The following is a 26,933-nucleotide window of genomic DNA, read 5'->3' as shown; positions in this document are numbered from 1 at the left end:
GGCCCATATACTGTTCTTGCACAGGGGCTCTTATACTGTTCTTGCACAGGGCCCCATATACTGTTCTTGCACAGGGGCCCATATACTGTTCTTGCACAGGGGCCCTTATACTGTTCTTGCACAGGGGCCCATATACTGTTCTTGCACAGGGGCCCATATACTGTTCTTGCACAGGGGCCCTTATACTGTTCTTGCACAGGGGCCCATATACTGTTCTTGCACAGGGGCCCATATACTGTTCTTGCACAGGGGTCCTTATACTGTTCTTGCATAGGGGCCCATATACTGTTCTTGCACAGGGGCCCATATACTGTTCTTGCACAGGGGTCCCTGTACTGTTCTTGCACAGGGGCCCATATACTGTTCTTGCACAGGGCCCCATATACTGTTCTTGCATAGGGGCCCATATACTGTTCTTGCACAGGGCCTCATATACTGTTCTTGCACAGGGGCCCATATACTGTTCTTGCACAGGGGCCCTTATACTGTTCTTGCACAGGGGCCTATATACTGTTCTTGCACAGGGGCCCTCATACTGTTCTTGCACAGGGGCCCTTATACTGTTCTTGCATAGGGGCCCATATACTGTTCTTGCACAGGGCCTCATATACTGTTCTTGTGTGAAGCCCCACAGGTGTTGTGTCGGTGCATTACCTTCAGGGACTCCACTCGGCTGGATCTGGTCACAGGTAGGAGATCTTCTTCTTGTCGTGACGCCACTCTCAGTAATGCGGCCAGTAGGGACCGCCACTGCAGGTTGAGGGTCGCCTGGGGCTGATGGTATGTGCAGTTAGTTGGAATAGGCTCCTGAGAGTGAGGCAAGCCCCAGGGCCCGATGTAGGTGCGTAGTACCACAAGGCGCAGAATAACTCCACACAGGCAGGATGTCTTTCAGGGTTTTTACTCACTTCAGGTGGCAGGGTGAGTAACCCGGGCGTAGCTGGGATGAACCAGGCTGGAACCAGGTATCCTTCAGGCTGACTTGTGAGGGTGACTACTAACTCGCCTTCCTTAGCCCTTGGTGGTTTGGGGTAACCCCGACTTTGAGTCCCTATGGGGGTCACCCAGGGAAGATGCTGCAGCCTCTCTCCCCTTCGTTTGCCGTTTGCTTGTCGCCTGGACCAGATCACTCCAGCTTCTTGCCTCCTGTGAGCTATGGGCCCTAACTGTGGCTACGTGGCTGCGGCTTTTGTGGTGTTGTGGCGTGGGCTTTGAGAGCCCCACACCGGCAGGTTTAGCAAAAGAAAGTTGGATCTATCTCCGCTCCGGGATCTGCCGCCCGTTTGGGCCTGGTACTCTCTAGCAGTCTCCTTACTTCCCACTCCGTTGCTCTCTCTCTAGCTGAAGATGGATTTCGGGTAGCACTCCTAGTTGACCGTTCTCCCCCGTCGGTAGCCACTGCGCGGGCGCTGTTAGACAGCAACAGCCCCACAGGTCTGCTCCTCACTGAGCCCTATGGAGTTCTGCTCTAACTGACTCACTGCCCCTCCTCTCCTGTTCTTGCCTACGCCACCTAGCAACCAGACTCTCTTACCACACCCCTTGAGAGGAGATGGAGGCTTTTGGCCCCCTCCACTATTCCAGTGAAGGTCAAGGCTTTTCCCCCTCCTGGGATCCCCAGGGGTCCTCTCATAGGTACATGTGTGAGACCTGATCACTATGCGCCTGTGTTCCACACCCCGGTCAGCCTTCTGGATTACCTGTATTGTACTGTCCCCAGCATGGGTGCAGTACTCAGTGGTGCCTGACCAGGTCAGGGGCGCCACATTCCCCCTTAGTTATCACCAGCACGTCCTCGGGCTGCAAGACAACATTTTAAAATGCATAAAACATTAAAACATGGTAAAACATTTTAAAACCACCAGGTACCGTACATCACCACCCTCCACCCACAAGTCCGTTAACCCACCCAAAACCCTCTCACGTTGGCCGCGGCTTCAGCCACTTCTGGCAGGATGTAGAGGCGGCTTACATGGGCTGGTGGTTTCAGGGTATACCTGGCCTGGTGGATCCGCGCCTTCAGCCTCTTCTGGCAGGATGCAGAGGCGGCCTCCACAGTTGGTGCTGACCAGGTACCCTCTTTGTGGTGGAGAGCCAGGCCCCATAAACAGGCATGCTCTCTGGTTGCAGGTAAGCCAAGGCCCTATATACGGACGGGCTCCTCCTGGTTGCAGACGAGCCAAGCCCCTAAACAGGCTGACTCTGGTGGTGGTGGTGCCCTCTGGTGTAACTATTTACACTGCGAGAGTTTGTGGCTATAGCCAGTTCATAGCCTTAAGGTTTATGGTTTTCTCACAATAGTTTTTGTGGGCACATGCTTAAACGTAAACGTTGCAAAACAAACTTTTCAAAACTTTAACTTTCTAACTGCTGAACTTCTTACTTTCCTTTACTCCTCCATACCAGGGCTTGGGCCTGTAGGGCTGCGGCACCTGCTGCTTTCTTGCTCTTTGTCGTCATCTGAGGTAGTCTCATCTGTAGGTTCCTTGTCTTTTCTTTCTTGATCTTCATCTGTTTCCTTTGCTGCATCTGTTTCTTTATCTCTGTCTTTTCTTTCTTCTTTGGGACATGGTGCTACATCTAAGGCATACCAGCCTCTTTCTCCTTGGTGCATGGTGAACTGCACTGTGTCTCCCATCTTTAGGTTTCTGCCAGGGTGTCCTCTGGGCAAGTGGGCTCTCACATCCCTCCTATTAACGAAAATGCCCTCTTTCATACCCGGTGCCACAATAAAGCCGTATCCGCTTTTCAAGTTAAAGTCTTCCACAACTCCTCTGCAAAGGGGTCCTCTGGCCTGGGCTTTGGCTCTTCTCAGGAACCTTTTCTCCTGTAGATCTCTGGCCGTGACTTCTCTCTGCTCTGGGGATGGCGGTGCAGGGGACAGCGTTGTTCTGTTGCGACGCCTTGTCTTGCGGCCTGAACTCTGCGTGGTACAGCTTGCAAGCTCCCAGGTGAGACTTTTAGGCAGATCTTCGTCAGCGGACGGTGTCAGGTCTTCCTCATCCCAACGGGAATAGGGCAACATCTCCGGCTCTGAGTATAGATCCACCGCTGGTGGTTCCTGAGTCAGCTCCTCAGCTTCCTGGCCTCCTCTCCCCCTTAGTTCTTCTGAGCACTCCTTCGGTGGCAGTGCTGGGGATGGGCTTTCTTCAGCAGGCCCAGGCAGGGGACTCTTTGGCGTGGTTGCTGCAGGGGTTGCTGGAATCCTCTTGGGGGTGTGCGGAGGGAGCATGTACTGATCCACCATTTCCTGTGGGAACTTGGCCTCCATGTCAGCCTTCAGCTGCCAGTACGCGGGGTCCTCCCCCAGCGTGGGCTTCCTAGCAGGGACCTCTTTGGACTGGGGAGCGGTGTCTGCTCTGGCCTTGCAGGCCGGGGAAAATGGTGATGCAATCTTTCCTTGGCGGGCCGCGCCCGGCATGGCGGCGGCCTGGTCTTGGCGGGCCGCGCCTGGCATGGCGGCGGCCTGGATCAGCGTCGCTGTTGCAGGGGGCTCTGTGCAGGCTGGGCTGGACGTCGCTGCAGCAGTCTGGGCTTGGCGGGCCGCACCTGGCGGGGCTGCGGCCTGGTTCAGCACCTCACTTGCGGCGCGGACGAGCGTTGCTGCGGCGGTGGGGTCTTGGCGGGCCGGGCCTAGCAGGGCGGCGGCCTGGGTCAGCGTTACGCCTGCGGCGCGGATGAGGGTCGCGGTGGCAGCCGGTTCTTTGCGGGCCGAGCAGGGCATCGCTGCGGCGGGCTGGGCTTGGCGGGCCGCACCTGGCATGGCTGCGGCCTGGCTCAGCGTCGCCACACCGGGCGCCTCTTCAGGGACCGCGGGCGTGGCAGCAGGGGTCGGGGCATCCGGGCCGGCAGGGGCAACACTGGACTCACCCATCGGTAGCAGCATCGGGGTCTGAGTCGTCACCGCCCGGTCTGGCACTCGGTGCGCGGCTCTCTCCTCGTAGGCCCGAACCGCCGCGGTCATCCATAGAAACTCCTCGCGTCCCTCTCTGATCAGCCTTCCGACCCTGGCTTCCAGTTGATCGCAGAACTCGGCGAGCTCCCGACACCACCAGGCAGCGGAGCCTGGCTCTGGGTCTCTGCACTCAGACGCCATTTTCTCTAGCAAGCTGCTGGCTTCTCTCCTGCTCCGCCGTCTCTGGACGCTTCCGCTCTCCTCACAAGCGAGGTCAGAACTCTGCAGGGGATCTCTGGGTAGCCACACCTCTTCGTGGGCGGTAACTTCTTCCAGCGCGGGCTGCTGTTGTTTTTCAGCGCGCTTTTCATGGTGGCAATATGGCGGCGCTTCCAATTTTTCAAGCGGACCGCCCAGGCACATGGTCACCTGTCTGAACAGGTCTAGTCCTTATCCTGTTCGTGACGCCAGATGTGAAGCCCCACAGGTGTTGTGTCGGTGCATTACCTTCAGGGACTCCACTCGGCTGGATCTGGTCACAGGTAGGAGATCTTCTTCTTGTCGTGACGCCACTCTCAGTATTGCGGCCAGTAGGGACCGCCACTGCAGGTTGAGGGTCGCCTGGGGCTGATGGTATGTGCAGTTAGTTGGAATAGCCTCCTGAGAGTGAGGCAAGCCCCAGGGCCCGATGTAGGTGCGTAGTACCACAAGGCGCAGAATAACTCCACACAGGCAGGATGTCTTTCAGGGTTTTTACTCACTTCAGGTGGCAGGGTGAGTAACCCGGGCGTAGCTGGGATGAACCAGGCTGGAACCAGGTATCCTTCAGGCTGACTTGTGAGGGTGACTACTAACTCGCCTTCCTTAGCCCTTGGTGGTTTGGGGTAACCCCGACTTTGAGTCCCTATGGGGGTCACCCAGGGAAGATGCTGCAGCCTCTCTCCCCTTCGTTTGCCGTTTGCTTGTCGCCTGGACCAGATCACTCCAGCTTCTTGCCTCCTGTGAGCTATGGGCCCTAACTGTGGCTACGTGGCTGCGGCTTTTGTGGTGTTGTGGCGTGGGCTTTGAGAGCCCCACACCGGCAGGTTTAGCAAAAGAAAGTTGGATCTATCTCCGCTCCGGGATCTGCCGCCCGTTTGGGCCTGGTACTCTCTAGCAGTCTCCTTACTTCCCACTCCGTTGCTCTCTCTCTAGCTGAAGATGGATTTCGGGTAGCACTCCTAGTTGACCGTTCTCCCCCGTCGGTAGCCACTGCGCGGGCGCTGTTAGACAGCAACAGCCCCACAGGTCTGCTCCTCACTGAGCCCTATGGAGTTCTGCTCTAACTGACTCACTGCCCCTCCTCTCCTGTTCTTGCCTACGCCACCTAGCAACCAGACTCTCTTACCACACCCCTTGAGAGGAGATGGAGGCTTTTGGCCCCCTCCACTATTCCAGTGAAGGTCAAGGCTTTTCCCCCTCCTGGGATCCCCAGGGGTCCTCTCATAGGTACATGTGTGAGACCTGATCACTATGCGCCTGTGTTCCACACCCCGGTCAGCCTTCTGGATTACCTGTATTGTACTGTCCCCAGCATGGGTGCAGTACTCAGTGGTGCCTGACCAGGTCAGGGGCGCCACACTTGCACAGGGGCCCATATACTGTTCTTGCACAGGGGCCCTTATACTGTTCTTGCACAGGGGCCTATATACTGTTCTTGCACAGGGGCCCTCATACTGTTCTTGCACAGGGGCCCATATACTGTTCTTGCATAGGGGCCCATATACTGTTCTTGCACAGGGGCCCTTATACTGTTCTTGCACAGGGGCCCTTATACTGTTCTTGCACAGGGGCCCATATACTGTTCTTGCACAGGGGCCCATATACTGTTCTTGCACAGGGGCCCTTATACTGTTCTTGCACAGGGGCCCATATACTGTTCTTGCACAGGGGCCCTTATACTGTTCTTGCACAGGGGCCCATATACTGTTCTTGCACAGGGGTCCTTATACTGTTCTTGCACAGGGGCCCATATACTGTTCTTGCACAGGGCCCCATATACTGTTCTTGCATAGGGGCCCATATACTGTTCTTGCACAGGGCCCCATATACTGTTCTTGCACAGGGGTCCTTATACTGTTCTTGCACAGGGGTCCTATATACTGTTCTTGCACAGGGGTCCTATATACTGTTCTTGCACAGGGGTCCTATATACTGTTCTTGCACAGGGCCCCATATAGTGTTCTTGCACAGGGGCCCATATACTGTTCTTGCACAAGGGCGCATATACTTTCTTGCACAAGGGCGCATATACTGTTCTTGCACAGGGGCCCTTATACTGTTCTTGCACAGGGCCCCATATACTGTTTTTGCACAGGGGTCCTTTTCTGTCTGTGTCCACCAGTGTGCAATCCAGCGCCTACACTAAGCCCATATGACAGATGACTATTACAAATTGCAGAACTTAGTAACATAAGCAGTTTTGCTTCCCCATTCTTTAGTTATGTTCCCTCTTCCTTTATTTTCACAGTTTGGTAAAGTCTTCAGTCACTGTGTTACACAGTACCGCAGTGTATGGCATAGCAGAGCTGGAATGTTGGCTTTTGGCTATGTTACTCTTTATGAAACCTGCTAGGCAAAACTTTGTTCTTTTTATGCGCTATCAAAAAATTAAAGGACAAAAATAAGAAAGGAAGATGTGTGACACAATATACTGGTAGTGGGTTCGATCCTCCATTGTGGAGCAGTCGTCGGGGCAGTGTCCATTTACATAGGGATCTACATAAAATTGCATCTATAAGGACACATCTGATCTATAGAAATAAGTGCATATATGTATATGTGAACATACAGAGCTACCATTGTATATAATTATATAAACATCACTTTCTTCCAAAAAAGAACACCACACCTGTTCCTAGGGTTTGAAGTCTGTCATGAATTTTGAAAGACATCAGTCATATTCTGTTCCGTCACAATCCTGTCTATTATGCTTCTTCAAAAGTTCTGGGCACTCATACGATAATTTACTGTTTTCAAGGATTTTTTTTTTTATTTTTTCACCCATATTGATATCATCATGATGTGTTTCGGCTTAAAGATGTAAGCCTTCCTCATTTGAGAGTGTCAGTAACTTTTGCAGCAATATAGAAAGGGTCTGCCAACCCATTTCTGTGCCACTACGATGAGGGAGTGGCTCACTGGAAATCTTATACGGAATCCTGTCTATTATAGGATGCATGTCATTAAAGTGGTATTCTTAAAGGGGTGGTTCACTACTGTAAAGTAGTGACCACATCTCTGTAAAACGATAGGGGAGGTTTTTTGTATTACCTTGTTTTGTCAATTAAGCCTCTGAGCGGTGCTATCGCGGTCCGCCCATCCCCATGAAGTGACCCCCGGGCTTCGTGAACTATGGGATCCGGTGGTGTCACGTCAACTTCCAGTTGACCTGTCATCACCGCAGCAGCCCCAGTCCTCCTGAGATACTGAGCTGTGGGCGGTGTTTCACCGCTCTTCACAACCCAGCGTCATAGCCCAGCATCTCCTTGCTTGCTGCAGTGAAGGAGAGCGCATGAGAGATGCTGGGGTGTGTCGCTGGGCTGTGACAAGTGGTGAAACACCGCCCACAGCCACTTGGGAAGATTGGGGCCGGCCACGGTGATGTCAGGTCAACTGGAAGTTGATGTGACATCACCGGATCCCATAGGTCTCGAAGCCCGGGGGGGTCACACGATTGTGAAAAGTGGACCGCGGTAGCGCTGCTCAGAGACTTAATTGGCAACACAACATATTTGTAAAAAGCCTCCCCTATCAGTTTTACAGAGATGTGGTCACTACTGCAGAGTAGTGAACCACCCCTTTAAGTTCGGAAGTTAGCGCCTAGCAATGGGAATAGCAGATAACTTTCCAACCACTGAGACCCCCATCGATCCCAAGAAATGGGGCTTTGAACAGCTCTAAGTGAATGGACGGGTGGTCAATCATGCGTACTGCCTCTCCATTCATTCTAAATGGGAGCACCAGACATACCAGAGCCCAGCGCCCGGCTGATCTTCAGTACTTCCATCAAAATGAATGGAGAAACCATTAACCACCGTTCTATTCACACAGGGGTAAGTTTCAAACTTGAGCATACTCCTTTAACATCAATTTGACCACAATTTAACCCTTTCCCTCCCCTTTCTTTGGAGAAACCCCAGAGGAGTCACAGCATAAGGCCCCCTTTACACGTCCATGACTCCATTACGTATGACATCCATTTTCATATGTACCCGAGACACCAACATACGCTGACCCATTAAAATCAATGTCTGTGTGTTCGGCATGGAGACAAGTTTTTTTTCTCCGGCGGCACTGATGTCACACGGACCACACACTGATGTGATCCGTGTGACATCAGTGTGACACGTACTGGAGAAAACACGTGTCTTTGAAATAAAATGATTTTCTATATTCACCTGTCTCCAGCGCTGCTGTTTTTGTCACTGCTGTCACTTCTGGGCCCGCTCATTATGCTCATGAATATTCACTGCACCGCGGACCCGGAGACAGCAGCGCCGGGATAGGTGAGTAAAAAGTTCCTGATCTCTGTGTGCTATCACGGATAGCACATGGAGAACACACGTGTGCCAAAATCACGGCACAAGGATGGTCATACTCCCCTTCAACATGAACAGTAAAAAACCTGACACACAGACGTGTGAAGGGGGCCTAATAAAAGTCTTTTCACCGCAATAAGGCGCTTCTGAAACAGAAAGACATTATTCCGACCAAATCGAAATCTGCTAGTGTATCTGCCCAAAATAAATTTCAGTAGATTCGCTCATCTCTTTAGTTCTTGGTCCACGGTTAATATCATTAATAAGCCTATATAAGCAGTGTATGGCTATATCACTATCAACAAAAATCTGTTCATCTGTAAAATCCGCCTCCATTTTCTATCACGGCACGATGCAGAGGGTGAACATGTACAATATGTTAAAAGGATTATATTCGCTTTAGGTAATCAGGTCCTAGTGTGCTCTTAAGCCCGGATGACAATTTTCAGGCCTTGTCGTAGCACTGGGTTCATTAATAGAGAGCCAGCTGTCGCGGGGCCCTGCGAGCGCTCAGTGATGTAATGGACGTCACCACACATTCCCTTGATGTGCCGTGTCTACACGCAGGTACGCAGTCTGTCAGTGACAGTGACTGCCTCTCAGATGGGAAATTTAAGATATGACACCATTTTTGTTAATTTTAATCACTATGGAGATTAGATACTTGTAATTGTCTATTTTTCATGTTTTCCATCTTTTCCTAATTGTCTCCCTTGATATTTTCCTAGCCCGACTTAGATTGGGGGTCACTATATATCCCTTATTACTTTATATCTATTACATTGTTTTACGATTAATGTGGCTACTCCATTCCTAAAAAAAACAATAGAGTGGGATTTGTGAATTGTATGTTGCCTATAGCAACCAATCACAGAACAGGTTGTATTCTCCAGCATCAGAATACCAAATGAAAGCTGCTCTGTAATTGGTTGTAATGGGCAATAAGGACAGTTTTCCCCTTAGAGAGGTTTGCAAATATATAGAGTATTTCTATAAGAATGTGACAGCTATTGGGGGCTGTTCTGCTGTAAATGACCCCCACATTCTATTATTAATGACCTATCTTAAAGACAGGTTATCCATATAATGTGAATACACCACCTCTTCAAAAGGGGTTCTCCGGGATTAAAAAAATAAATAAGTATAGGAAAGGTATAAGTTATTACAAGTACATTTCTAAATATTTTATATAAGCAAATTAAGTTTATTTTGTTTATGAAGGTAATTATTATAGTATTAAAATGGCTGACCCCTTGTTACTGTACACTGACAGAAACCTGTCCTAGAATGCCTCGGATAGCTGCCTGTGAGCATGTGAGGTAGGAAGCTCTACTGCTGAGACCTGGAGTACACTTATGCCATGTGCTTTGACTCAGTTGACAGCAGTATGAGCAGCCTCTTCTTTCATCAGCACTCCTCGTATATCCAGCATAGATCAGACAGACATGGTGGACAGCATTATATGCAGTCTCTTCATACATCAGCACCCCTGGTATATCCAGTAAAGATGAAACAGACATGGTGCACAGCAGTGTGAGCAGCCTCTTATGTCACCACCCCTGTATACCTGGTATATCCAGTATAGATTAGACAAACATCGTAGACAGCAGTGTGAGCAGCCTCTTCATACATCAGCACTCCTGGTATATCCACTATAGATCAGACTGACATAGTGCATAGCAGTGTGAGCAGTCTCTTCTTACGTCAGCACCCCCTGGTATATCCAGTATAGATCAGACTGACATTGCACAGCAGTGTGAGCAGCCTCTTATTACATCAGCACCCCTGGTATATCCAGTATAGATCAGACAGACATGGTGCACAGCAGTGTGAGCAGATTCGTCTTAAATCAGCACCCCCAGTATATCCAGTATAGATGAGACAGATATGGTGCACAGCGGCATGAGCAGCCTCTTCTTACCTCACCACCCCAGGTATATTCAGTATTAAATCAAATTGCCAGGGTGGACAGCAGTGTGAGCAGCCTCTACTTAAGTCAGCACAACTGGTATATCTAGTATAGATCAGATAAACAAGATGGATGGCAGTGTGAGCAGCATCTTCTTACTTCAGCACCCCTGGTGTCTCCAGTATTAGATCAGACAGATACTTAAGTGTTTTGGGAAGTCTGATCCAATTTTGATGAGTGACAGATTTGTAAAGTGTAATTTTTTCATGTCTAGTATAATGGAGCATGATTGTGATGATGATACTATCTCTTTAATATTCAGCCAACATGGCAGTCAGAAGCAGTATACACTGTATTATGTGTGTGTTCCTGTACAATGTAAATAAGAAGACGTCCCACTTTCGTAAGGTTAAGTGTCAATTTAACATTCCCTTCTGTTCTCTCTTATAAGTATTCATAATGAATGAGAGGTCTCTGCTGTAACGAGGCAGTTTGTACGTTGTGCGGTAGAACTTTTACAGAATAAAAACTGACATTCAATCAGATTAAAAGCAGCTTGTAGAAAGATGATCCCCAGCCTCGCGCTGATGCCAAATTGTTGCCTTCACTGTCAGTAGATCTTATTACTTCATTAGAGCCGCACTAGGTGATCATTGAGTGACTGACCGAAAAAGACCTTCATGTTTCCTTCAGCAGCTCAACAATTCTACCTCTTCTGAACATTTAATACAAGTGCAACACGATTGGCGAAAATGAAAAAATGAACGTCAATATATCATCATGACTGAGGGCCAGTTCCATAATTTGAAGCTTGTGGAACCCAATGCAAAATCTCCAATAGGGCCACCAATTGTCTTAAATAGTATTGGTCTCCTTGAATGAGTCCAAGGGACCATTAGACCTCTATATGCTCCAATGCTTGAGTGGAACTGCAGCCTTCTATGCACACGGGGGTGTAGCAATCGCAGTCGAATATGTCTCAATTGGACCCGTGGTGGAGGGGGCCTGCAAACCCAAGCATCTGCTTCAGCTGGGTATGTGTCCGAGGACACATATGCAACTGAAATACATTGCAACAGAAAGACCCGTCGGGTCCCTGCACTGCAATACATGCTGCTGACCAATCAGAGTCCGGCAACTGATGTCGGCATGCCCCTGACTTGGGGCGCATTACAGTAACGTCATGCGTCATCATATCAGGTATGCTGATGTCAGCTGCCAGCTACATCGCAGACTACAGAGGAGGATGCCGTACAATGTGGAGACAGGGAACAGGAGTAGAACTTTTTTTGTTTATTTTTTTATGCATTGGAGGCAGAACAGGGACTATAGGACTAAGGGGCCCAGTAACAATATATATACACCAGAAACGGGCCCAGGATAAGGACATATATACCAGGTTGGAGACATATATATTAGGATGGGGATACATATATGCCAGGAAAGAGCCCGGGATGGGGACATATATATATCAGGATGGGGACACATATACCAGGATAGGCCCAGGATGGGGATATATATATATATATATATATATATACCAGGATGGCTCCGAGATGTGGACATATATACTTGTAAAGGGACATTTACACCAGGAAGGGGCTCAGGATGGGGACATATAGACAAGGATGGGGGACATACATACCAGGATGGGAACATATATACCAGGATGTGTCCAAGTATGAGGACATATATATACCAGGAAAGGGGGAATATATTTACCACATTGGGGGATATATTTACCAGGATCAGCGACATATTTACCAGGATGGGTGATATATTTTTCCAGGAAAGGGCCCAGGATGGGGAATATTAGTAAAGAATAACTATATAATGAAGAGGGGGCAACTCCTTTGTCTTTATAGGATTTGGAACATCCATACATCTGACCAACAAGCAAGGGGGGCCAGGTCCAAATTTTGCACCGGGGCTCACTGGACTCTAGTTATGGCACAGCATGCACATAAGGATAATTGGTTGATCAATCGCTAACATGGGTGCCTTCTGCCTGTAATGATATCATGTATCGAGGGAGAAAAGATCAGTCATGTTAAAAGCATCATTCCAGTGTTATTTTATTTAATCACCAGAGTAGTATCACTAATGTCTGTTCCCTGCCAATACTAAATACTTTCCAGTCGCCATCTTCCTGGCGCCGCTTGGGTTTCTTTCCGTCATGTTGTGACTCTAGCTTCCAATTGGCCTTAAGTCACAGCTATTGGTCATAAGCTCTCATTGTAAGTCTCTCACAGCCTTATTCTGGCTCTCATAGACTGATATTGAGAAGTGACTTCTGGTCCGCCCAGCAAACACAGGGGCGATCTGTCTAGTCACAACCAGCAGAAGATGAGAGCGGAGCGGCACCGAAAAGGGGAGTAGATGGCAACGAGTAAGTATTTTACTACAGGCATTAGTGATAACACTTCGGTGGTGAAAGTGAAAATATAAAATGCCGGAGTGATCTTTTAAAGTACAATGAGCCTTTTGCTTTCTCGAGAGAAAAGGTACCGGAACAGATATCAGACAGCATCTTTCTGCACTGTTCCCATAGAGAACAAATGCACACTCACCTGAACTAAGCATACATGTAGAAGGATTGGGAGAGGTAGAAAAAGAATATAATTCAGTAATATAAAGGACAACAATTTAAGTACAAGACTAGGATCATGTACGAGACATTGCTACATAAAGCTACTACAACACTTTTACAACAGTGTCACAACTATTAGAAAGGCTGCAGCAGATGACACCAGGAGAACAGTTTTGTCTTCCAAAATATTACAGAGGTTTTGGTTATTGAGGTTGACAAACACAAGGCAATAATTTCCACTGTTTGTGTACATGTGCATCAGGTTCTCGCTGACTGTCTACAAGTCAGAAACAAGAGTGATCTGCCTCATCCGAGTCAGTGGAAGATGAGATCTTGTTTGATATCAAACATGGGGACAGTGAACCACCCGTGGCCTCCACATCTATAGCTGCTTTTTTTTCCAAGACTTCTCAATGTGATTAGAGTAGAGGACCTAGACTAATATCATATCCACCAATCAGACCAATGTAGATCAAAAGTGCTGACATTAGACTACACAACATCTGCAAGAAATGTTATCCCATACATGAAAAATAACCTATGGAGTAGGAAGATGTAGCAAGATCTACAGACTAGGTGGTAAATATCTGGTCACTTGGGGTCCCACAGCGAGATCAGACTCAGGCTTTGTTCTGACTCGGTGCATGTAAGGTCTATTTTTTTGCATCATTTCCATAAGGGATCATTGTATTTCTACAAGAAATGGTGTGAATCAATTTTCAGGTCGCTATTCATTGGCCATATCAGACGTCGGGGTCATTGGACAGGTGCTCTGCGAACCGCCTCGTACGTGATGGCATTAACATATTCTTTTTGGATTAGTGTGCCTGTCACATGTGGATCTCAATGAAACGATGACATCGGCTAATCAAAAATTGGAGTAAAGGATGCCATCAGGAAAGAGATGGTTCGCGGGGCTCTCGTCCATCGGACACAGATTGGTGATCTGATCACTGGACTGGGCCCTGTGAATTGGTTTCCACCATCTCTAATTTCTACATCATACATGATGAATCATCACACAGATCACACGTTACGTTCAACAGGAAGGCCCAAAAAAATTCTGAGAGGTCTACATCACTGACTGGTTCATTTTTAGAGGTCTTGGTGATGTGATTTGGTGACCTAAAACTGGAGGCTGGAAGAAATAAATTTTATCTTGGAATAATCCTCTGTATCTCTAGCAAGAGATTAAGAAAATGATTACAACAAAACCAGTGAATGAAGCCAATACCAAGTAGGCCTTAGCTACTGGAAGAAAAAGGTCAAAGCTTGAAAGGTACCTTGAAGCACCATGATAAAAAGGGTTAAAGCTTGAAAAGTACCTTTTAGCAACATGAAAAAGGGTCATCCATGAAAGGCTCAAGGGACACCATGATAGGTTCAAGAGACACCATGAAAGGGTCAAAATACACCATGAAAGGGTCAAAATACACCATGAAAGGGTCAAAATACACCATGAAAGGCTCAAGAGATACAATGAAAGGCTCAAGAGATACAATGAAAGGTTCGAGACACCATGAAAGTTTCAAGTGACAAGATGAAAGGCTCAACAGACACCATGAAAGCCTTGAGAGACATCAAGAAAGACTCAATAGACACCAAGAAAGGCTCAATAGACACCATGAAAGGCTCAATAGACACCATGAAAGGCTCAATAGACACCATGAAAGGCTCAAGAGACACCATGAAGGGCTCAAGAGACACCATGAAAGGCTCAAGAGACACCATGAAAGGCTCAAGAGACACCATGAAAGGCTCAAGAGACACCATGAAAGGCTCAAGAGACACCATGAAAGGCTCAAGAGACACGATAAAAAGCTCAATAGACACCATGAAAAGCTCAAGAGACATCATGAAAGGCTCAAGAGACACCATGAAAGGCTCAAGAGACATCATGAAAGGCCCAAGAGACACCAAACCCCATAATCGCCATTGTGCTTGTTAGCCACATATGCCAAACTTCAATTAACCAAAGCCATCAGCGTACAACTACATAAAGTACATGGCAACAACTCAAGTATTGTGAAAATAATCTGGCAAATGCTGAAATCTCCGCATTGTCTGCTCTTCTCCACATCCGCCAGTTTGTTTTACTACCTATGGAACAAATCTTCATTGAAAGTCTAAGGACAAAGGCAATTTTATTTCAGATAAGTGGGAACTATTAGATTTCATCAGATATCGCACAACAGACTCTTTATGGACGTCTGCAATGAAAAACGGGATGCAGCCCTACCACTGATTCCAACACTATTACATAACAGTACCTTATTATGAACACTGCTTCCTCGTCTGTGTGATTAACCATTTCAAGGCCAGACTTTGCCATCAGTCACAGGGTTAAAAGCAATCTTGTGATGTTGAATGCTGCTTTGCTGTGTAAATTAATGCTGCCTCTATATTCCAGCTAGCACAAAGACCCCCGAGGAGATTTGCACATTTTAATCATTAATCTCCGCACGTCCCTACACAGGGTCCTCTCTCTCTCTCTTTTCTTCCCACATGAGACATGCATGTGATGGCCGCACTCTCAGCCTAGGGAAACCTCTCCCAGATCTGACTGCCGTATACTCGCATGTATGTACGGTATGTTTGCTAAGGATAGATGATTCATCCATGGCATGTAATAAAATGGTTCTACATCACATAATGAATAAAAATGGCAGAAAACAATTCATTCTCTCGGTCAAAGGGTCGTCTATTCAATGTATTGTGCTTAGGGCAAAGTTTACGTACATTAGCTGCAAATATCCAGCTCCTGGGCCGAAAAAATCAACCTGTGGACTGAAATAATAGTTATTCCTGATCTGGATAGCCTAAATGTTGAACATTTTTTAACCATATGACTAAAGTGCAATGAATCCCCATGCAGCTGAGAAACTTGAAGCTCCTGGGCCCCTATGCAAAGTCTCACAAGATGCCATGCATTATACTGATGTTTTCTTATGTGACAGTAAAGCCTTTAGGCTCCTGAGACAACAGGGACTAGGTGCATTTGCTACCTCTGAGAAACGAATGTTTGGCAGCGATTCTCGGCTCACGCACCCTTATACAAGTCTATGGGAGCGTGGGAAAAATTGCGGTGAGGAGATGGGGACAAAGTGCTCCCTCCCTCTTCCCCGCAACAGTGAGATCGGATCACAGTCGCATGACCCTCGGCTGACGCTCGCAGTAGAGGGTCATTGGCATATTGCTTCTGATGCTCTCGCTTCGGAAGCTATGTGCAAGTGGAACCGTACCCTTAAAAGAGAATCTGTCAGCAGGTTTTTGCTATGTAAGCTGAAGACACCAAGCTGCAAAGGTTAAAACAGAGAATTCAAGGATGCCTGTCTTGTTAAGGTCTGATCTGTTGCTTATTTGCTATGTTTTTTTTAACCAGCAGAACCCTTATTGCTGGACTTCAATGTCATGCGCATGGCAGTCCCGCACACGCCCTTTTATGATTGCCACCTTACTGTAATGTACAATCTCTATTGAGAGTCTGGTATGGGCAGGGACAGCTCTCTCAGAACTGCTACATGACTAATTCTCGAAATTTTGATTCTACACAAAAAAAGAGAAGCAGCTCCATGCTAAAGATATACTGACTTCGGGAGAAGCGGAAGAAGCGGTCTTGTATCGCGAAACGGCCGTCGGAGGTTCCCCTCTGGTCTGGCTCCCCTGAACCACCCTTGATTTAGGTAAGTGTCACATACTGGCTTACTGGCTTATTTATTGGCCTTGGATAGGGCTAATGTGACCTGTGCTACCATTCCATGGATTGTACAATAGGACTTACAACCCGTTTCCATCCCTAATTTAGTTTTATATTATAAGCTTTGTATTATGCCTTACCTATATCATTTATAATTGGGGATTTACATCTCGTTATAATAACTGTACTGTAATTGAATTTGTGGTTTATGGGACCTTTGTGTATGTTCCCTATCTTATGCTCTAATGTCCTTTCTACTTTTTACTATTTATAATAAATTAATTCTATTTGCATGTAATAGCTCCTTTTTTCTTTGTCTTTATAATCTTGTCATCAGAGTCTTGCTTGTATTACGACCTCAGGCTATCACAAATAGCTGTTTTTAGGATCACATTATTCCATTATTGATGGTTTATCCTGAACATAGGCCATCAATATTTTACCACTGGAGGTCTGAATTGACACCCGTCACCTGATTGTAACCTCCCATTCATATCTAATTGTTTTATTTTGTCTGTCTGTCTACAGATGTTGCTAAATTTTAGGTTGTTTTTTTTATCTTTCCTTCCTATCTCCCGACATTCTTAAGATATGGCCTGATTGACCAAGGAGGCATGGTCATCATGTAGACACAAACAGAACAAAGATGAGGCTGGATTTATCCCAGGAGCAGAAGCTGCAAAAAACAATCAAACCAGTGGCATTTACACCAGGAAAAAAAAATAAATACAATTACAGTCATATGAAAAAGTTTGGGCACCCCTATTAATGTTAACCATTTTTCTTTATAACAATTTGGGTTCTTGCACCAGCTATTTCAGTTTCATATATCTAATAACTGATGGACTGAGTAATATTTCTGGATTGAAATGAGGTTTATTGTACTAACAGAAAATGTGCAATTCGCATTTAAACAAAATTTGACCGGTGCAAAAGTATGGGCACCTCAACATAAAAGTGATATTAATATTTTGTAGATCCTCCTTTTGCAAAAATAACAGCCTCTAGTTGCTTCCTGTAGCTTTTAATGAGTTCCTGGATCCTGGATGAAGGTATTTTTGACCATTCCTGTTTACAAAACAATTCCAGTTCAGTTAAGTTTGATGGTCACCGAGCATGGACAGCACGCTTCAAATCATCCCACAGATTTTCAATGATATTCAGGTCTGGGGACTGGGATGGCCATTCCAGAACATTGTAATTGTTCCTCTGCATGAATGCCTGAGTAGATTTGGAGCGGTGTTTTGGATCATTGTCTTGCTGAAATATCCGTCCCCTGCGTAACTTCAACTTCGTCACTGATTCTTGCACATTTTTGTCAAGATTCTGCTGATACGGAGTTGAATCCATGCGACCCTCAACTTTAACAAGATTCCCGCTGGCGGCATTGGCCACACAGCCCCAAAGCATGATGGAACCTCCACCAAATTTTACTGTGGGTAGCAAGTGCTTTTCTTGGAATGCCGTGTTTTTTTGCCTCCATGCATAACGCCTTTTTGTATGACCAAACAACTCAATCTTTGTTTCATCAGTCCACATGACCTTCTTCCAAAATGTAACTGGCTTGTCCAAATGTGCTTTTGCATACCTCAGGCGACTCTGTTTGTGGCGTGCTTGCAGAAACTGCTTCTTTCGCATCACTCTCCCATACAGCTTCTCCTTGTGCAACGTGCGCTGTATTGTTGACCGATGCACATTGACACCATCTGCAGCAAGATGAAGCTGCAGGTCTTTGCAGGTGGTCTGTGGATTGTCCTTGACTGTTCTCACCATTCTTCTTCTCTGCCTTTCTGATATTTTTCTTGGCCTGCCACTTCTGGGCTTAACAAGAACTGTACCTGTGTTCTTCCATTTCCTTACTATGTTCCTCACAGTGGAAACTGACAGTTTAAATCTCTGAGACAACTTTTTGTATCCTTCCCCTGAACAACTATGTTGAATAATCTTTGGTTTCAGATCATTTGAGAGTTGTTTTGAGGAGCCCATGATGCCACTCTTCATAGGAGATTCAAATAGGAGAACAACTTGCAAGTGGCCACCTTAAATACCTTTTCTCACGATTGGATAAACCTGCCTAGGAAGTTCAAAGCTCAATGAGGTTACAAAACCAATTTAGTGCTTTAGTAAGTCAGTAAAAAGTAGTTAGGAGTGTTCAAGTCAAGAAATTGATAAGGGTGCCCATACTTTTGCACCGGTCAAATTTTGTTTAAATGTGGATTGCACATTTTCTGTTAGTACAATAAACCTCATTTCAAACCAGAAATATTACTCAGTCCATCAGTTATTAGATATATGAAACTGAAATAGCTGTTGCAAAAACCCAAATTGTTATAAAGAAAAAAGGTTAACATTAATAGGGGTGCCCAAACTTTTTCATATGACCGTATATGGAAAATGATAGGTCCTTTTTTGAAGGGTTTGCAGCCTCTTCCAGGTTGACATTGCTTTATGTACCTACACTTAGTACCGGCTGTGCTGGAAATTGTAATGTTTTCCCAGTTCAGTGAATGGGATGATGCTGCTGCCAGGTAGCCGGCTTGCATCTAAACATAGCAGGTTAAGAGGCTGAATCATTCTCACGAGCCTCACAACCAATTAAAACAGTTGATTACCAAGGGTTGAAGGAGTTGGACCCCTACTGACCTGATATTCTAATAAACAAAATCAAGCCAGACATGCCTCTCGAAGCAGGGATCACCAAGCTATGGTTTGTCTACATTGGACACATCATATGAAGAGAGCAATCACTGGAGAAGGACATCATGATTGGAAGAATAGAAGGAACAAGGCAAAGAGGAAGACTAACAACCTGATGGCTTGATACTATCAAGATAATGGTGGAGAAGACCCTGGTGGACCTATCTAGGCGAAGACGACCCTGGTGGACCTATCTGGGCGAAGACGACCCTGGTGGACCTACCTAGGCGGATAAAACCCTGGTGGACCTATCTAGACAAAGAAAACCCTGGTGGACCTTTTTAGGAGAAGAAGACCCTGGTGGATTTAACTAGGCGAAGAAGACGCTGGTGGACCTATCTAGGTGAAGACAACCCTGGTGGACCTATCTAGGCGAAGACGACCCTGGTGGACCTATTTAGGCGAACAAAAAAAACCCTGGTGGACCTATCTAGGTGGAGAAAACCGTGGTGGACCTATCTAGGCGGAGAAAACCCTGGTGGACTTATCTAGGAGAAGAAGACCCTAGTGGATTTACCTAGGCGAAGAAGACCCTGGTGGACGTATCTAGGCTTGAACAAGATCAGTCTTCCTAGAGAGTTTTCATCAATCAAGTTGCCATGGCTTGAGATCAAGCTGAAGGCCAATAAAGGAAAGAAAGATTATAAACTGTTCATACCCACTTGATAAATGTTGAATGAACATTATTAGGGGGGAATTAGGAAGCATGTAACTATTATGGCTATTTCTATTGGGACTACAGGTCCAAAGAAGGGATTTCAATTTGAATGCCTCCTACTATTCTTACAAATCATATATTAGGAGATTGTTGCCGTTTTTGTTAATATATATTCTGGGCACTTGGCAAATGATAAGTTCAGCTTGTGTATATAGTGTTCGTTTATAGTGAACCCTACAATTTACCATTGAGATGACATCTGAGATGACAGAATTCCTCAAAATGACCCTCCAAGCGTACCAAAATAGTGAATGCAAGTCGCTAAAATTGCCAGAGCTCTAAAAAATGATCTAAGAATACGCAAAGTCTACATAGTTCATTTATAAAGGGTTATTACGTTGTGGATAGATGTATAATATAATTTATAGCATTACAAAACCATAATATCACATTTTAAGTGAAAATGGATTCTGGTCAACTAGATTATTGCTTAATATTATGTTATTACCGCTTCTGGAAAACAGACACAAAATTGACCCTGACCGACTTCCAGAAATAAGATGACTTCTCCTTTTCTTGAAATTTTTCTTAAGTCTGCATAATGAGGAACACTCAGGATACACATGAACATACACACAAAAAATCATAATGCATACATTATAGCTATACACCGATAGGGGGCTGAAATGATCAGTGGGGGTACAACTGTTCAATGTATTTTATGGCGTAAATGTGTTAAAAAAATTGATCAAGGGTTTAAAAACTATAACTAATAGATATATGAGGCGCCTGCTCCACTTTTTCTAACATAACTCAGTATTGGAAAAAGTTGTCAAAGTCATCCTTAAAGGGAACCTGTCAGGTGCAATATGCACCCAGAACCACGAGCAGTATATTCCTAATCCCAGCCAATAGTAGCATAGATAAAAAGAGCTTTCAAAAAGTATTTCTAAAGATCCTTTATTATATGCTAATGAGCGCTGGGACTAGTTGCAAGGGCGTAGTTCCCCTGACTAGTCCGCCCTTTTAGCATGGTAGCACATCCACAGGTACGTACTAACATGCAACTCAATGCAGAATCACCAGCAGTGACGCGCGCACCTGTGTCTGCTGTCTCCACTGTTCAGAAGTCACCGCACTTCTCTGTGGGTGTGCTACTATGCTAAGAGGGCAGACTAGTCGGGGGAAGTAACGCCCTTGGGACTAGTCCCTGCGCTCATTAGCATATGATAAAAGATCTTTAGAAATACTATCTCTAAAGATCTCTTTATCTATGCCACTAGGTAAAGGGACGGTTAGGCAGGGATTAGCAATATGCACCCAGAACTGCTCGTGGTCCTGGGTGCATACTGCACTGACAGGTTACCTTTAAGGCAAAATATTTCCAATAATGGCCCATGCCGGACTGGTCCCCAATTTGATGTCAGACCTTTAAAACCATATAAAAAAAACATTAAACAACTCTTGTTTAATGTGGTCTTAAAGGAGAGAGGACATCCACCCCAGAGGGGTCTAAAAAATGGGTTACCCCCCTCCCCCCATGGGAAAACATGTCTGCTTAGCCATGGGTATCAGGGAGTCAGAGGTAATAGCTTTGAGATTTCTATAATATATGGGAATCTTTCATTTTTCCCCCCAATTTTGCTTATCTGAATATGGTTCTGACATGTAAAACTACAGCAGTATTATAACAGTATACTTGATTTTATCCATTTTGCACTTATATTGTGCTTTGACCACAAAGCAGAACATGGAGATTACAGTAAGGTCTTCCGGTTATTTCATTTTAACTCTTTACTTGCCAAATACAGTGCTAAAACTCATACAAGAACATAAAGTATCATATCATACAACATTTGCCTATTAAAAGCTTCCGGAAGAAGACAGAAAATGTCCATGACCAGACCCCAACATACCGTGCCGTCCTAATAATGACAGGTAGCCAACATACATCAATCTACTCACAGATGGTATTATTACCACAATGTTATCATCATCTATGCGCCAAATTAATTACATATTTAAGATTAATTAAAGTTTAAATTATTGAAAAATAAATTAAAAAATGCTGGAAAATTGGAATAATTTGACAAAAAAAAAATAGTATGGCTGTATATAGAAATCAGCAGTGTTGTGAATACACCAGAGGCGTTTTTAACATCTCATCCACCTTGGATTGTGCAACGATCAAAGGAAAATCACTTTTTATGAAAATTGCTCATTCAGCAGGTAGTAAATGCTTTATAGCCGCTCACACATGTTTGACTCCTGGGAATAATCAATTATTTAAAGCTCTTCAATGGGGAAATGCAGCAATACAGGCAGAGCAGGGACCAGCACATACAGTGCAGGGAGACATCATGGGCCATGTGCAGAATACTGGGATAATATACAACAAAGGAGGACATAATATAAGGCAGCAATGTGTCCTCATGTCTCAGCTGTACAGCACAGAAGCCCTCTCCCCTCCACACCATGCATTAGGCAGCCCTGGCTCAGTCCTTACCATACAGTGTGCTCCGGGTGACCTGTCCTCCCATAGTGGATGGATGGGGCTGCTGTCACATCACAGTGCAGGGCTCACTCGCTGCAGCCCGGATCATCGTGCACATGGACATACACCCAGCTGATCGCTAATATCAGACGAGCAGCGATGCTCCGAGGAGCTGACACCACCGGAGCCCTCCTCCAGGCACAATGTCATGTATATTTACATAAGAGGGAGGGGACTGCGGCCTGAAATAGCAGCTACACAGGAGGCAGGGAAGGATCTCCCTGTACTGCGCTCCTGCCCTGGAGGCGGCACTGCACAGGGCAATGTCTGCACAGCTCTGCTGCTACACAGCCTGTATATACAATAATACAGATATATACTGTGCTCTTATAGTCCCCTGTATACAGGTATATGCTGTGCTTCTATAGTCCCCTGTATACAGGTATATACTATGCTGCTATAGTGCCTGTATACAGGTATATACTGTACTGCTATAGTGTCTTGTAATATAAGTATATACTGTGCTGCTATAGTGTCTATATACACATATATACTGTGTTGTTATAGTGCCTGGAATACAGGTATATACTGTACTGTTATAGTCCCCTGTATACAGGTATATACTGTGCTGCTGCTATAGTGCCTGTATACAGGTATATACTGTGCTGCTGCTATAGTGCCTGTATACAGGTATATACTGTGCTGCTATAGTGCACTGTATACAGGTATATACTGTGCTGCTGCTATAGTGCCTGTATACAGGTATATACTGTGCTGCTATAGTGCTTGTAATACAGGTATATACTGTGCTTCTATAGTGCCTGTATACAGGTATATACTGTGCTGCTATAGTGTCAGAAATACAGGTATATACTGTGCTGCTATAGTGCCTGTATACAGGTATATACTGTGCTGCTATAGTCCCCTGTATACAAGTATATACTGTGCTGCTATAGTCCCCTGTATACAGGTATATACTGTGGTGTTATAGAGCCTGTAATATAGGTATTTACTGTGCTGCTATAGTCCCCTGTATACAGGTATATACTGTGCTGCTATAGTCCCCTGTATACAGGTATATACTGTGCTGCTATAGTGTCAGAAATACAGGTATATACTGTGCTGCTATAGTGCCTGTATACAGGTATATACTGTGCTGCTATAGTCCCCTGTATACAAGTATATACTGTGCTGCTATAGTCCCCTGTATACAGGTATATACTGTGGTGTTATAGAGCCTGTAATATAGGTATTTACTGTGCTGCTATAGTGCCTGTATACAGGTATATACTGTGCTGCTATAGTGCCTGTATACATGTATATACTGTGCTTCTATAGTGCCTGTATACAGGTATATACTGTGTTGTTATAGTGCCTGGAATACAGGTATATACTGTGCTGTTATAGTGCCTGGAATACAGGTATATACTGTGCTTCTATAGTGCCTGTATACAGTTATATACTATGCTGCTATAGTGTCATGTAATTTAAGTATATACTGTGCTGCTATAGTGCCTGTATACAGGTATATACTGTACTATTTTAGTGCCGGAAATACAGATCACCAAACAAATTTAAATATAAGACAAAGATAACACAAGTAACACAAAATGCAGTTTATAAATCAAGCTCTTTATTATTAAGGGAAAAATAGATCCAAACCTACATGACCATGTGTGAAAAAGTGATTCCCCTTCTTCCCCCCACCCCAAAAAACAAACAAACAAGAAAAAAACAAAAACAAATTAACGGTGGTTTATCACATCTTTGGGAAGCTGCGTCCAATTTCCTTAGCCACACCCAGGCCTGATTACTGCCACACCTGCTCTCAATCAAGAAATCACTTAAATAGGACCTGACTGACAAAGTAAGGTAGACCAAAAGATCCTCAAAAGCTTGACATCCTGTCATGAGCCAAAGAAATTCAGGAATGAGAAACAAAGTAATTGAGATCTATCAGTCTGGAAAAGGTTATAAAGCCATTTCTAAAGCTTTGGTACTCCAGCAAACCAGAGTGAGAGCCATTTATCCACAAATGTCAAAAACATGGAACAGTTTTGAACCTTTTCAGGAGTGGCTGGCAGATCAAAATTACCCCAAGACTGCAGCGACGACCCATCAAAGAGGTCACAAAAGACCACACGACAACATCCAAAGAACAGCAGGCCTCATTTGCCTCAGTTAAGGTCAATTTTCATGACTCCACTATAAGAAAGAGACTGGGCATGTAGAGTTCCTAGACGAAAACCACTGTTGAGCAAAAAGAACATAAAGGCCCGTCTTAGTTTTGCCAGAAAACGTCTTGATGATCCCAAAGACTTTTAGGAGAATACTCTCTGGACTGACAAGACAAAAGTTGAACTTTTTGGAAGGTGTATCTCCCATTACATCTGGCGTAGAGGTAACACAGCATTTCATAAAAGGAACATCATACCAACAGTAAAATATGGTGGTGGTGGTGGTAGTGTGATGGTCTTGGGCTGTTTGACTTGCTGTGGTAAATGGAACCATGAATTCTGCTGTCTACCAAAAAATCCTAAAGTAGAATGTCTTGCCATCTGTTCATGACCTCAAGCTGAAGCGCACTTGGGTTATGCAACCGGACAATGATCCAAGACACACCACCAAGTCCACCTCTGAATGGCTTAAGATAAACAAATTTAAGACTTTGGTGTGATCTAGACAAAGTCCTGACCTTAATCCGATTGAGATGTCGTGGCATGACCTTAAAAAGGCGGTTCATGCTCGGAAACTCTCCAATGTGGCTGAATAACAAGTCTGCAAAGATGAGTGGGCCAAAATTCCTCAAGAGCGTTGATCCCATATTACCACCAATCCCCAAAGTGGGGAGATCTCTTCACTTTGGGGTGTTCATGCCTGGTCTATTGCTGGTTGTAATATGGGTATGTTGTTTTACATACATTAGCTGCATCTCCTTGTATTCTTTTGTACTCACCCATTGTTGTAGAGCAGCTTTTTAACATCTTAGGATGCTTTTATCACGGATTGCCTGCTTTATCCACGTACTTGTGCACTGCGACACCTTAGTGTCAGTATGTACGGGATAATGATGTATATGTGGTTTGGCACATGATGATTGTAAGCACCCTTAGTACCACCCATAAGAACGGTCACACGGCTCCATTTTTTTTGGGGGGGGTGGTTATAACATTAAATTTTGTACTTGTTTACTATATGTCACCATCAATCATGTGATTCTAATAAGATCTATGTTTTTTTGCACAATACTCCTTGGTACTCCTATTTATACAGTTGTATGGCGTTGTCGCTCTATTGTTGGGGTGCATAAATATGTAACCAGCAATTTAATTTAACAATATGGTTTTATTGGATTTGATACTCATTGGAAGCACAACATTGCAGCAGGTCCTTCTGCCAACATGGTCAGATCTGCAGTCACCTGCTAAAATAACCTTCTCCTCCTAAGTCCTAAGTCCTCTGTCCTCTCCACTGCAGGGCCCATGATTACCCCCAAATGTTCCCCCTTCAGGAGTGTCAAGCTATTATTTGGTCCATGCTGAACTCAGGGACTTCTTCGCCAACTGGAATCTAGATAGCTCTTCTTCCAAGTATTTGACTGCTAAACACAAGACGTGAAGAGAGAACAGACACCAGGTGGAAAACAGAATAAGATTGGTAAGATTAGTCCATCCTACTGTGTTCTCCCCAAGGCAACGACAGGGACTTTTAATTTCCTGCCATATGAATTGTGTTACAGAATTTATTTTTATATAGCTCCATCATATGTATGTAGACATACTGTAAAATGATGTGCAGCGAGCAGGACTACAGTACAGATCGATCTATCTATCTATGTGTCTGTCTCTGTCTAATATTTACTTATCCCATATCATATCATTATCGATGAGCGAGATCGAACTGTACAGTTTGGGGTTCATACCGGACATTGGGTTATCAGGGCTCGAACACAGACATTTAAAAATGTCAGGGTTCGTATGCTGTTCATATGCTAATAAAGTTTGTTGAAAGGCTGCAGCGCAGCCAATCAACAAGCGTTATTGCATAGGGAAAATGCCTGTTTGCTGCTGTGAACAATGAAGAAAAAAGAATAATGTGGGGTCCTGCACTTATTTTTGCTAACCAGGTCAGGTAAAGCAGATAACTAGGGGCTGCAACTCCCAGCAGTCAGCTTTAACTTGGTTGGTTATCAAAAATAGAGGGGATCCTATACTGTTTTTCTAAAATAATTTATTAAAATAATGAGGAAAAAATGGAGTGGGGTCCCCCCTCATTTTTTATAACCAGCCAAGGTAAGGCAGACAGCTAGGGGCTGGTATTATCAGACTTGGCATCCACATGGTTATTTGGCCCTTCCCAGATTCAAAATATCAGCTCACAGCCGCCCTAGATGGGGTCATCCATTAGATGTGC

At 45.1% G+C, this 26,933-nt stretch overlaps 1 protein-coding gene across 3 annotated transcripts in view; it reads right to left on the bottom strand.

Annotated features, from left to right (window-relative positions):
- Nucleotides 1-26,933, bottom strand: part of NEURL1 (neuralized E3 ubiquitin protein ligase 1) — a 395,339-nt gene that overhangs the window by 128,315 nt on the left and 240,091 nt on the right. For 2 of the 3 annotated variants that reach the window (XM_075348619.1, XM_075348620.1), the window contains exon 1: nucleotides 22,533-22,710. The exons of the other annotated variant lie outside the window; for it this stretch is intronic. In XM_075348619.1, coding sequence (XP_075204734.1) covers nucleotides 22,533-22,566 — 34 coding nt within the window. In that variant the 5' untranslated portion in view covers nucleotides 22,567-22,710. Of the gene's footprint in view, nucleotides 1-22,532; nucleotides 22,711-26,933 lie in introns of those variants that run through there. 3 annotated transcript variants of the gene reach the window in all.

Source organism: Anomaloglossus baeobatrachus, chromosome 5, assembly GCF_048569485.1.
Source record: "Anomaloglossus baeobatrachus isolate aAnoBae1 chromosome 5, aAnoBae1.hap1, whole genome shotgun sequence".
NCBI lineage: Eukaryota > Metazoa > Chordata > Amphibia > Anura > Aromobatidae > Anomaloglossus > Anomaloglossus baeobatrachus.
Note: the sequence above shows the minus strand (reverse complement) of the source record. Positions and strands in the feature narration are given on the sequence as shown.